This window comes from Rhinatrema bivittatum, chromosome 14, assembly GCF_901001135.1.
Source record: "Rhinatrema bivittatum chromosome 14, aRhiBiv1.1, whole genome shotgun sequence".
Taxonomy (NCBI): domain Eukaryota; kingdom Metazoa; phylum Chordata; class Amphibia; order Gymnophiona; family Rhinatrematidae; genus Rhinatrema; species Rhinatrema bivittatum.
The window spans coordinates 6448317-6461429 of NC_042628.1; the positions used below are offsets into that span (position 1 = coordinate 6448317).

The 13113-nt window shown below is 48.7% G+C and overlaps 1 protein-coding gene across 4 annotated transcripts in view; it reads right to left on the bottom strand.

Annotated features, from left to right (window-relative positions):
- LLGL1 (LLGL scribble cell polarity complex component 1) overlaps positions 1–13113 on the bottom strand; it is a 64966-nt gene that overhangs the window by 19066 nt on the left and 32787 nt on the right. Inside the window, exons 3-13 of one of the 4 annotated variants that reach the window (XM_029576192.1) lie at positions 12507–12588; positions 12282–12397; positions 9217–9375; positions 7228–7390; positions 6793–6928; positions 4087–4141; positions 3416–3570; positions 3037–3254; positions 2665–2732; positions 1095–1245; positions 389–493 (exon numbers count right to left, since the gene is read on the bottom strand). In XM_029576192.1, the coding sequence (XP_029432052.1) occupies positions 389–493; positions 1095–1245; positions 2665–2732; positions 3037–3254; positions 3416–3570; positions 4087–4141; positions 6793–6928; positions 7228–7390; positions 9217–9375; positions 12282–12397; positions 12507–12588 (1408 nt within the window). Of the gene's footprint in view, positions 1–388; positions 494–1094; positions 1246–2664; positions 2745–3036; positions 3255–3415; positions 3571–4086; positions 4142–6792; positions 6929–7227; positions 7391–9216; positions 9376–12266; positions 12398–12506; positions 12589–13113 lie in introns of all 4 variants that reach the window. The other 3 variants (XM_029576190.1, XM_029576189.1, XM_029576188.1) reach the window with 3 other exon arrangements.

Here is a 13113-nt window from a genome sequence, read left to right on the forward strand (position 1 = left end):
AAAAAAAAAAAAAACCATTACCAGTTGTGAAGCAGTCAAAGATTCTTTAAAGCTACTGGAGAAAGGAGATGCTGAAAACAAGATCTTAAAAGTTGCAGGATTTGTCTTAGCGGGAGAAGTGGTTTACTGCATTTGAAGTTTCACTACCTGAACCTTTAGCGCCATGGTCGGTCATTAACCCAAGGGCGGGGCAGCCTGTGGAACACCCCAGGCAGAAGTCCATGCGTCTTGCACACCTCGAGAGGCCGGGACCACATGAGGGGCGCATCGGGTCCCATCGAAACGCCAACGTACCCAAAGCAAGACTAAACCGTGGCAGAACATGCAGACTATAAGAAACCACTACTGCACTCTGCGCGCCACTGGGAGGCGCATCCTGCGAGATTACCTGCCCGGCCGTCCCCGCAACAGCCATCCTGCCGCTGTATTTACAGAGGGCAATCTTCTGAATTCCCAGCCTCGGGTCATCACTGTAGGGATCAAAACATCCAACCTATTCAATGACAAAAATCTCACTTAAGTCAAGAGGCTTAAAAAAAACCAAAAACACCCAAAACCCCCAATTGACTGTCAGCTGCAGCAAGTTTAGGAATATGAGGGGTGGGCAATTCTTGCTCCGAGGGCACTGCTCCTGCTGAGTGACCGACACAAGCCTTAGGATGCCATTCAGCCAAGCAAACACGCGCTTCACTGGGTTGACGTAGTTTCTTTAAGTTGAGTCCAGGGGCAACATCTGGAACAGGCTGTCAAGTTTAACCACTGCACCCTCTCCAGTTTTAAAGTTTATGCACCAATCGATTCCATCACCGTCTTGCCCTTACCGGCTGGGTGGGGGGAGAGAAGTGCTTTAGTGACCTCGTGAGGAGAGTCAATCCTTCACACATCTGGAATAACTCCCCCCCCATAGCAAGCCATCCAGTATTCCTCCCTCTCCTGCAGACCCAGCATCTGAAGCATTCGTTTCCCAGCCATGTTCCAGAGTTTTACCCCATGTTACAGCAAACCTGCCGACAGAAGGGCACCGGCGCCTCAGCCACAGCAAAATCGCTACGGTCTGGGCAAACGTGAAGCAGCTGTGCGTCTCGCCTTTGTACCTTGTGGAAGGGGGGCCACTCCTCCTCACTGCCCTGGGTCAAGCTATCGTGCTCACAGTCCGTCTGGAATATGCCGGCCGTCCCCAGCTTGTACAGTGGCTTCAGAGAAACTCCTGAGGCATCCCAGAAGCGCACGGTGCCGTCCTCGTGCCTGGGAAAAGACCCCACGATTAGTTACCTTGCTGAAGGCCAGAGGCAGGGAGAGGGAAACTGATGGTGAACGAGTTCTGCTGGAACAATCCCGCCTGGTGTGAGCAGGCATCGTCCGGCACATTCACCCCAGCCTCCTTTGGGAGAGACTTGGAAAGCCTAATGCAGATATCTGCTGGGCAGAAAGATGTGCAGTGGGCAGATATTACAAGGAGGAATCCTTCACACGGGGCGGGCAGGAGAGAGAGAGAGAACCAGAATCCTGCGCTCCATTCCTCCTCAGGCATTCTGGGTCCATGGCAAGCTGACTGCACAGGAGGCAGGAAGTCCTCGGCAGGAAGCTCCCGGGGCTTCCAGTTCTAGGCCGATCCTGACCCTTGATCATGTGACTAGGGGAATACAAGGCCCTCATACAGACTTCCAGCCCCAGCACCACAGCTATTAAGGAGCGTGCAGATAGGTAGTGACTACTACACTTGGCTCCCATGGGCTAGGAATCCTGAACTGCCCCATCCTTTCCCCAGCTTCAACCCCTAATGGACAGCAGGAAGTGCATGAGCTGCTATTTAAAAGCCGAATGACTGCAGATGTGCCAAACTAGGCACACAATCTGCCCACCCAGCAATTTCAATTAAATGTTTTATATCTGGAGCTATGAGAAACCTGTGGGGGGATTTATGCAGTCCATGTTAACTAGGATTTCTATGCCTTCTGTATTTCATATGCTACATCTGCACATGATAGCCTGATGGGATGCCCTGCATTAGAAAAAGCAGCAAGAGGGGAATCCCTGCCACAGGCGGTCCCCAATGCCCCAGCCATTCGTAGACTAGTGGGAGTCACAAAATATTTCCCATTAGAGCCAAAGCGAACGCCTAAGCCTCCTATAAGAGGAACAGAAGGTAAGGTTGCCCTCCTCGAGGAGGCTGGACAGCCATCGTGATGGAGGGTGGGCGAGGGGGCTGGACAGCTGTCGTAATGGAGGGTGGGTGAGGAGGCTGGACAGCCGTCGTGATGGAGGGTGGGCGAGGGGGCTGGACAGCTGTCATGATGGAGGGTGGGCGAGGAGGCTGGCCAGCTGTCATGATGGAGGGTGGGCGAGGGGGCTGGCCAGCTGTCGTGATGGAGGGTGGGCGAGGAGGCTGGACAGCTGTCGTGATGGAGGGTGGGCGAGGGGGCTGGACAGCTGTTGTGATGGAGGGTGGGCGAGGGGGCTGGACAGCTGTCGTGATGGAGGGTGGGCGAGGGGGCTGGCCAGCTGTCGTGATGGAGGGTGGGTGAGGGGGCTGGCCAGTTGTTGTGATGAGGGTGGGTGAGGAGGATGTGTTTTCCTGCATCCACATCTGGGACACTGGAAGGTCTTCCAAAAAGAAATCCATTAATCAGGAGAGCCCTGCAGACACTCCCGGGAGTCACTCACCCCGTTAGAAGCAGCCCTCGCTGCGTGGGCTCCTGGGCAATGCTTCCTCCTCCGTTGATTGGCCACTTCTGAAACGAGACCTCACCCCACATAGCGGACAGATTTTAGAATAAAGCAGCAGCTAAGCATGAAAAAAAAAAAATTTAAAGTTCAGCTACTAACGTATATGGACTAGAGCGCGGCAGATGACAGCCCCCGCCCCAAGCACAGGTGCTCCCCTTCCCACTCCGGCCACATCCATGATAAACTCACTGAAGCCAGCCCAGCGACTTCCCTCCTGCAGCCCCTGGACAGAAGGAAGGGTCACGGTCGCACGGCCCAGTCCTTCCATAACCTAGCAGAGCGGGCAACGCGACGTGAAAAACCCCTTACCACAGAGCACGGCTGCGGCGTCTGCTGCTCTCCAGCGCCGATGATTCGCTCCCACAGCTTCAGGGGCACATTGGAGATGTGATAGGCACAGGTGATGGCAGAGGAATGCAGCGGGGCCAGATAGGGGGCAGGGACCGTCGGCCACCCAGGGGTCTGCAGGTCGATTACCACCAGTTCTTCCTCCACCAGCACCACAAGGGCACTCGGGTTATCAAACTCTGCAGGGGGGGCGGAGGGGAAGGAAAAAAAAAAAAAAAAAAAGAGCCAAACCATGATGCATCAGCGTGGAATTGAGAATAAAAGCAGCTTTATGTAAAGATACTGACGAGAACTGGAAGGACGACCGGTGATTCTCAAGAAAAGAAGAAAGGCTGCTTACCCTCCTGTGCCTCAGTGTTGTATACGGTAAAGAAGTCAATAACGCGAGAGGTGAAGTCCAGGGTCACGAGCGTTTTCCCCTGCAGCACAGTCACGCAGTGCCGGTCACCATAGCTGGCCCGGGGCATGCCCCCGCTGAACACAATGAAGTGGTTCCTGGGCAGAGGAGAGAGAGAGAGAGAGAGAGGGAAAAGGCAACATTTGTTTCACGGAGCGGGCACCTCTGACCCTACCTCCACTTCTGGCCATTTACCCTCCAGCAATTCAGGAGACGACCGTGCCACTCACCCAACACCAGGTCATCAATTCAGACCTGCAGGCAAAAGTTAAGATGCGGGAGTGAAGTCGAGGCACCGATAATGCACCAAGGTGGGAAGAGCCCAGAAAGAAAGAAGACGTTCCAGCGCATAAGAGAGTAGTGAGAAACTCCCAGTGTGGCAGGTACGCACGGGCCCTGGATCTAACCACAGTGCCAACCCGCTCAGCTGCACATGTGCTTTATTATACAGATAAAGAGAGGCACGTGTGTCTGATGCATTTAGCTGTCCTGCTCAGATTGTGCAGTCAGGCTCTTTTGGGGTAACACAGCATCAAAGACAGCAGGGGAAAAGCCAACGGCACACGTGCTGTGCGCCCGACCGCCCAATCACAGAGTTTAATGGAGGGACGTACCCAGAGCTGCAGGTTCTCCACTGGATTTTATTGATGGCTTTGCAAGGGAATGGACCTGAAAGACATTTTAAAGAGTAGACCAAAAGCTTAATATGGGGACAGTACCAATGGGCTTTCAACGTCTGAACAGTCCCTGCCTCCTACTTGTATAAGAACAGCGGCTAAGCAAGGCAGCGTTCTGTACACAAGGTAGACATCTTGTTAATGTACCGTTCTCTGTGGGACCAGATCTCTACGAAGCTTAGGTGTGGAGTAATATTTCATTCTGCTTTCCTCTTTAGTTTGTTAAAATCACCACCCATCCCTCACAAGATCATGACCAATGTTACAGTTTTACCTACATCCCATGTCAAACACAGACAAGTGCCAATACTTAACTAGGGTTGGCAGATGAATATGTTAAGTCAAATCCAGTTTTCTCCTGCCAGACAAGCTGATGCACGCAGTGGGATAATGCATGTAATTCTGCTTTTCTTAGAGAAGACCTAGAGTGCACAACAGGGAGCACCCAGGACTGGTTTGTCTTGAGCTATAGTGGATGGCTTTGTTGGTGCTGGTTTGGGCCTGGTTTCAGGTGGGCCTGGTTTCAGGTGATTTGTGGTGTTTTTGTTGAGAGTTACTGGGTCCTCCAAGGAAGCCCTTTTTCAGGTCTCTGTTGGAGCTCAAGGCTTCGGGCTCGGTGAAGATTGAATCAAGTGCCATGGGGAGGGCATATAGCTTTTAATTTTAATGTCTTTCTTAGCTTATAAGTTCTGTAATAAGTTACAAGTTATATGTAATAATTTAAGTTTCTTATCCTATCTACAAGTTCTTCGAAGTTAGCCCTATAAATTGTTCCTTCCTGTTCTACGTAAACTGACGTGATATGTACCAGTACATGAACATCGCTATATAAAAGCCTTTAAATAAATAAATATAGCTACTGGAGTGGGAAGAGGTTGCTACCCTACAAAGCCTGGTGATTTTTTCAGCCCTTTGCCTCTAGGCCAGAGGGGACCATGTGTCTGCAGTCCCTCAGGAAGCCTGGTCGTGCGCCGGACCAAGGCAGAGAGAAACGTAATTGTGTCCATCCGGGGTGGGCATGATGTGCCCACAGAAGCAATATTTGAAGCCCAGGGCCTTTTGTCGACATAGTGAGAAGAAAAATGTGTGTCTGTGTGCAACATGGAAAAAGAAAAATACCAACTAGCTTGAATAGTTGACAACTGAACTCCTGTGCGTGAAAAGGCTCTACTACTGGAGAAAGTTTCAATCTGCGCTGCTGGAGGACATTGCACCCAGTCAGCATGGCTCATTCACTCGCTTATGGATGAAAGAAAGGATCGCTTCCCTGCTTCTGGACACCAGGAGAGAGCAGACACTGGCAGCAAGGACTCAGAGCTGGTGAGGGAACCAGGAGCACTGGCTTTCAACCCCCCCCTGACTGATAAGGGCTGAGCCAGCTCAGGGATCTTCAACCCTCCCCGCTTGCCCTGCTCCACCCAAGGGATGGCCCATGAGGGAACCTAACACTTTGGGGAGCCTTCCAGGAATCTTTTTTTTTTTTAACTATCAAAACTCTAGACTGCAGGTTTGTACCTCTAACATCTGCTGGAGTCAGAGAAATACTGAGGGAGTGCAGGTGGTGCTCTCTTATGTAGCAGTGCCTCAAAGGTTTGCTCTCTGCCTCCATCTGCTGGCAGGGATGCATAACCCACTGGTCTGGACTGATCTGGGACATGAACAGGAACAGCTCTGCCAAGTTCCTCCATATGCATGCTCTGATTGGGGTTCCCTGTCATTACCAATTCCCTGCTGTACCCAGAAAAAAACAAAACACACACATCTCTGCAAAAAAGCTGCTTCTCCACTTCAGGATCATAGAAGGAAGTAAAGCAGAAAACCCCTGACCCACCTCATGACCTTCAGAACACACAGCCATCTTAACTATCCTGTTACGCTAAACTGAAACCTGAGCAATTTTACTGAAGACATCTCCTGCCAACTCTAAATTATCCTTGTAGTACTTGGCAGATCCAGGGGATCCACAATTCTACAGATTAATCCCACAGGACTCAAAACGTGCCGAGATGGAGGGAGCAGGATGCAAGAGACAACTTCGCAGCATACATTCCGGCCTAGAATTGCAAGCTTAAGGCCCCGAGCACAAACAAGGAAGAAGAAGGAGCCAAGCTCAGCACCTGATGTGTCAGCATGAGGTCAACAAGATTTCTGCGCAGTTAATCAAAGTTCAGTACACTGCCTCCTCACAATAGGAAGTGAAGAATCTGGACGCATGCACACACAGTTCATGCGACCAGTTGTTTCATCAGTCACGTTTGGAAACGCCCAGTTCCTCCTTCCAAAGGCTGTGTCACATTATAATGAATGAGAACTTCACGGAGGGCAAGAAGGAGTGGGCCCCTATTGCATACTGGCTGCCTTCAGACAGGATGCTGGGCTTTGACCTTTAGTCTTATCCCGTATGGCATTTATCTATAGAAAAAGGAAAAGGGTTACATGGAATAAGAAAAAAAAAAAAAAAGTAATAATCCTTCCCCCTTCTTTTTAAGGGATCTCTGCAAAATGGTCATGTCCCTTTAATTCCTCAACCAACTTCTCATTACTGTTACACTAAGTCAACACTGATGCAATATCGCCTTAGAGGCAAGCACACAAACAGGTGTTTGGGAACGGCGACGTCCTCCATGCTGCACATGGACTCACCGTAGGGTATGGTTGACATGACCGGCTGAGAAGATGTACGACAGCCATTGTTGGAAGACCACACCATGTACCCGCCATCGCTGTGTGAGCTCACAATGCTCTGGCCACTCCGTTCCCAGCTGAGGCTTTCCAGTTGCTGTAAGACACAAAAGACTTGGACTTAAAAGTCATGGAGGACCCACAATTGGTATGGTTTCCTAAGCCAAGGGCTCTGACAATGCCCCGGAATCAACACAAGACTTCTCTGCTGGTTCTTCATAACGTGCAGACATGCCAGAGATGTAATTCCAGTCTACGGTTAGCTTCCCACCAAAAATGTTTACTTTTAAGAACTGCCTTATGTTGAGGGACTTGGCACAAGGCCTACACTATTTAAACTCCCCAAGCTACAGACACCAGCGAGACCTGCGTAACCTTGGAAGAAATCCAGCTTACTTGATTGCCCAGGAAAAGGTGTTCCACATGCCTTGTGCTTTGCTCCCATACGACCAAGAGACCCCGACTGTAACCAATAAGGATCTTGGATGCATCTTGTGGATGTTCCTGCAAAGACTCCACTGGACCAAGAGCCTTCCCACATCTGTAATTATCTGGAACGCTGTCCAAAGAGGCAAGGGATTGGAGAGTTAGAGGGTAGGAAGTGGACTGGGCATAGGAGCCAAAAATCCTAAAGATATACACCATTAAGTTTAACCTCACAGTGGCTCGGAGAATAAGTCACTTGAAGCAGGCTCTCTCCATAACCAAACATCAATTGTAGAAGTGCAGCAGGTTGAAGACACCACTTGTGACCAGCAAGTCACTGACCTTGCCAGCACTAGACAGCAGGTGGCCAGGATTGCACTTCTCGCCTGTGCTGCAGCCCCTGTGGCTTCCCATGGCTGCTTAACAGCAGGAATCCTGATAACCAGACACAGGAGGCAGCAGCAGCACATCCTATCCACCTCTTGCTCTCCCATGCTATAGCATGGGTGTGGTACCACACTTCCTGCAGCACAAAAGGGAAGGGGGAAAAAAAAAAAAAAAATCGATAGGCCAGGACCCAGACAAGAGGCAGGCAGGAAGCTTAGGCAACAAAGCAGGTAAGTCGTTACACCAGACCTTTTCCTTCATCGCACCTTGCTAGTGGCACATTGGTGTGGACATGAGGATGGGGCACTCACGTAGGAGAAAGTAACAGTTTTCTTCCCATCCCCAAACACTATACCATTAATCTTATGGTAAGCACGACTTGCTAAGCCGTTTTCAGCTAGTGCAGGCTTGAAGTTTCATAGTCTGTAATGCACCCAGCCCTTGAGGTAATGCTTTTAACAAGCAGGACCCACACATTTCCACCAAAACTCTATATTTTATGTGCACTTCTATGTCAGCCTCTAAACATCCTTCACACGTCAGGAGGGCAGACAGGTCATTGTCCTACTGGGCTATTTTAAATTTAAGCAGGTCAGAAGTTTAAAAAGTTTTATGCTGTCATATAGAAACATAGAAATGATGGCAGAAGACCAAACGGCCCATCCAGTCTGCCCAGCAAGCATAAAATAAATGCTTACCTCCTAAATTGTTTAGAAACATCTTTGATCCTACATACAAGTTCCCTTGCTCCAGTGAAACCCCTGATGTAATAAGATGCAACTAAAAATGTTATTTCAGTGCACATTTTACTCACATGCTTAAAAAAAATAAGATCTAAATGCGGTATGCAATGCTTCACTAAACACAAGTGTGCACATTCTTAGCATGCAAAGGGTTGTGTACCTGGAAGTTAGCAGAACCTCTGCACAGAACCCATTTGTGCACGAAACGTGGCTTGAGCAGAGGCTGAGAGCCAGGGTTCAAGTTCCACAGACACTGCTTGTGGCCCTTGTGCAAATCTCTCTACTCTGCATTGTCCGAGGGCCTCACTTTCTAAAGCTTTTTCCTATTCTATGTTTGGGGAGGGGGGAGTTTTTGAAAACAAGGCCACTGCAAGCCCTCTGGGGACAGGGAAAAATCCCAATTCACTCTGAGCTACTAATGAAAAGGCAAGTCCTTAATTAAAAAAAAAAAAAAAAAAAAAAAAAGTTACCTGTGAGGATTTGCCCGTTGTACACAAACCCTTAGAACTCTGTATAGACTGGTTTTGGGTGGGAAGCGGAATAGGATAAGGCAGATGGGTTTAATTGTCACCATCTATTTCCTGTATTTTTGTGACACTTCAAAGCATATTACACTAAAAAAGAGCACCGGCTTCAGCAGCATAGAGGTCTCCATGCCGTGAAGGATCATTAACAAGTTAACTCTGGTGGCAAACAAAAGTTTGAAAACAACTCCTACCCAGCCATGGTTTCAGAGCCAGCATCAGATTGTAACCCCTGAGCTTGTTCATCTTCCATCACCACGGCTGGCCTGGCCTCTCCCCTCCCCCATCCCGCCGGACCAGCTCACCTCTGCATGATCTCATCCTGCAGCAGCGTTCTGGCCTCCAGCAGCTTTAGGCCAGGAAGTTCCAAGCAGTGCACGCTTCCTCCTTCGGTGCCCAGGCAGGCCACGTCGCAGGACGACAGCACTACTATCACGGTCACACGCATCACGCTAGGAGGGGAGCTGCAAGAGAGACGGAGCCTCAGGTCAGTGATCAGGGCCCCCCCGAGGATGCTTCACAAGAATTGCTGCATGCACCCCACCTGCTCCCTTTCAATCTGAGTCCAATTAAAGAGGCATCACCTTTGTCCATTTTAATGCACAGAGATCAGACATTAGTGTATTCCAGGTCATCCTGTGTCAGACAGCATCAAGCCCTCAAGAATCCCAAATAATTTTAGCAAACTTGTGTGCTCTGCACCACCCCTCCCCACTCGCTGTATTTTGAACAGGAGTGGCATCGTGCTCTCCTTCCACACCAAGATAAGGACCCACCAGAGGCTTGATATGCACATCTGTAAGAGACCCACTACACCCAGAAGTGCAAGCATGAGCCAGTGTGACACACAGATTGCCATAGGCAAGGCTCTTGAGAAAGAGCGAGATTTAGCTTTGGGCGTGCGCCGGTACAATTAACAGGGCAAAGGATGTTGTAAGTGCAGACTGCGCATGTTACTGTGTAATTAGAGGTGACCAACCACACATGGCCGAGAGAGAGAAATTGCTACATTCCAAGTCTGTCATTTTTCTGAAAGGGATATTTTTAGGGGAAATGCTTTTCTGTTCTCTGGACCTTGCACACAAAAAATGGTCACATCGGCAGTCTGGAGAAGAAGTCACATGTTTGTTTATTGTATGTGCATCTGTTACCAGACCCTACCATTTTCACAGAAATCTTAAAGTCTCGCAATATGAAGTTCAGGTGAAAAGCTGCTGGACAGGGGACATAACCCACCGTCTGGACTGATCCTTGTATGTACAGGGAACTTAAGTTTAAAGCATGGACAGAAGCCAAGCCAAGCTTCTTTCAGAGTCAGACATGAACCTGTGGTCTGGCCTAGTTTGGCAGAGCTTGAGTTTCTATGTTTGGAGTATGTTTATACGAAACCAATCCACCTCTGGTCAGACAGGTGACCTTTGCCTTTGAGAAAGGTAGAAAGTCACAGGAACAAGGTGCAAAAGCACACTTTGGAATTGTTTGCTGGCTTCCTTTCAGGGCCTTAGACTAACCTGTACAGTATTACACTGCAGTGAAATATCTCATACAAGACCATGGAAGCCACCAATGATTAGACAGATATATGCCCTGGACTCAGACAGCTGATGCTACACCCAGTGAGCGCACCTACATTTTCAGTCATGCTTGTAACTTTAAAAAAAAAACCGCTTGTCCGGCTTAAGAGCAGAGGATGTCACATTTAAGTCTAGAGAGGAGACCATTTCAACTGCTCTGGAAAGCAGATGTTTGGCTCTGTTTAGCTGTTACTTAAGATGGAAAGCGTCAGAGCACTGCAGTAGTTATCTTCTGTGGGTTTCTGCTTAGAGCCTTAAACAGGCTGAGGCTCCAGCTTGCAGGCGACAGATGGGACATGGAGGTTTATCGCGTCATTTACCCTTACAAATGCAAGACTCCGTGAAGCTGAGAGATCTAAGTTCAGTCCACACACAATTAAGCTGTGGAATTTGTTGCAAGAGGATGTGGTCATGCTTAATAGTTAAGCCTGAGGATAGGATACAATTACCCTACACAGGCAGCCATGGAGCTTGCCACAAGGATGGGATCTTCCCATTAAGATTTGGAAGTACCTGGCAGGTGACCCTGCTTGACCACTGTTGGACAGTATGTTGAGCTTGATGGATCATTTCATCTACGATGGAATTTATCTTAGAGAAAAAAAAAAACTTAGACCCATCAGTGGATCTCCAGTCCCAAGGAAATGCATGCACAGAGTAATCCACTGGGTTGCGTTTACCCAAATTGAATAAGATACCATGCACCAGTGAATATCCCGGCTAAGATGGAGAGAAGCCTAAGCAAGACACTGCGTATGATCTCAAATCAGGGCTGGCCAACTCCAGTCCTCAGGAGCCACAAGCCAACCAGGTTTTCAGGATATCCACAATGAATATGCATGAGACTCATGCATATTCACTGCGGATATCCTGAAAACCTGGTTAGCTTGTGGCTCCTGAGGACTGGCCAGCCCTGTCTTATATGGTTGTGATTTTTACATAAGCTTAAAGACTTCTAACCCCTGAGCAGGAAACTTGCAGCCATACCATTAAAGATGTTCTCTGAATCTCAAGTCAACATTAATGTTTAGATGTGGCCAGGATTTCCTCCATCAATACCTATTAGCATTTCCTTGATACCAGAGGTGCCTTTCCCTTGCACCTCTGGTATCATACTAAAAGCAAGGTTGCTGCCTTAAACTGCATTTTCCAAACAGATAAGTAGAGAACTCTTGTGGTGCTGAATTCAAGCTTAACTATAGAAAAAAAAAAAGCCACCCTTAGAACCACACACCTGGTAATGACTGTATGGTCTGGTCTTCAGGACATCCACAGAGGATATACATGAGAGATTTTCATACCATGAAGACTGGGCATGCCAATTCTATGCATATTTGTAACAGATATTCTTAAAACCAGGCCTGTTTGTGGCTCGAGGCCAGCCCCAATATGGTTGACCAGTGACCGGGAATGGCAACTTCTGCCCATGAGATGAATTTGTATGCACTGCCTCTATTAAATACCAAAACTTTTCATGCATATTTGTTGTGGATATCCTGAAAACCCAACTGGCTTGCAGTAGTCTAGGACTGGAGATGCCTACTGGGGTAGAGTATGGAGGATGGATGTGAACCAGGCTCAAGCAGATCAGATATCTCCAGCTTGCAGCTATCACATGTTCATGCTGGATTTGGTGACCATTTATAAACTGGATAAAGCAAGGGGGACAGTACAAAACCAGAAATTCTCTTAAATATCAGTGGAGTGTCAAAAAGCCAGATCCATGCCCTGCAAGCCCTACCCTCAGACAAGCATGAGAGAAGAGAAACAGCTTTAAGTACTTAGCACTATCGAACCCTGGCCGGCCTGGGAGAGTTAAGCTGCGAATTCCTTCCAGGTGGGAGCAGCCGTTCTTCTGGTAGATCTCCCACAAGTGAAGGGTATTGTCATCAAGCAAAGACAGAAGTCGACCCTGGTGGAGGGGGGAGAGGAAAAAAAAAAGGCCACGGGGGCTATAAAAGTAAGCTAAGGTCTCCATGCAGTCAGACAGATAGATCAGGTGCTGCATGGCTGCAACCTACCTGTCCAGGTAAGAAGTGCATCTGTGTGACTGTGGCAGTCTCCTTATGAAGGCCTGTGAATTCCACTCCTGGGGCGCCGTAGCTGTAAAGTGTGGATGTCAAGGGGAAGCCGGTACATGTGACATTAAGACACGGGTTAAACACTACTACGCATACCATTTGCTTCAACCTGGAGGTTTCACTCTTCAATCCCACACCCCCCAAAAAGATAAAAAACCCAACCAATCGCTTAAAATGATAAGTTTGGCTTTGATTAAGTTAATACTAACTTTCAAAAGCTCCGATTCAAACATGGAATTTTATGATTCAGAGTTGCCTAAGCCACATCCTACTTCACCCAGCTGTGGGTCATGCACTGCGGCATCGCAGCTGCCCTTCCCAATATGAGGCAGCAAGTAGCTTACCCAGCAGTGCAGGGTAAGCTACTTGGAATTGCATGGATAAGGCCCCCAGTCAGATTTAGGGAAGAGGTTTCTTGGCCTTGTCTTGAGATGTCACGCAAGACTTCGACAGGAGCAACACATGATGTCTTCTCCAAGGATGCACACAGGGGACGCTTAGAACTGGTGAATGGATGGTCTAAGAACTCAAACGGGACGCTATCCAT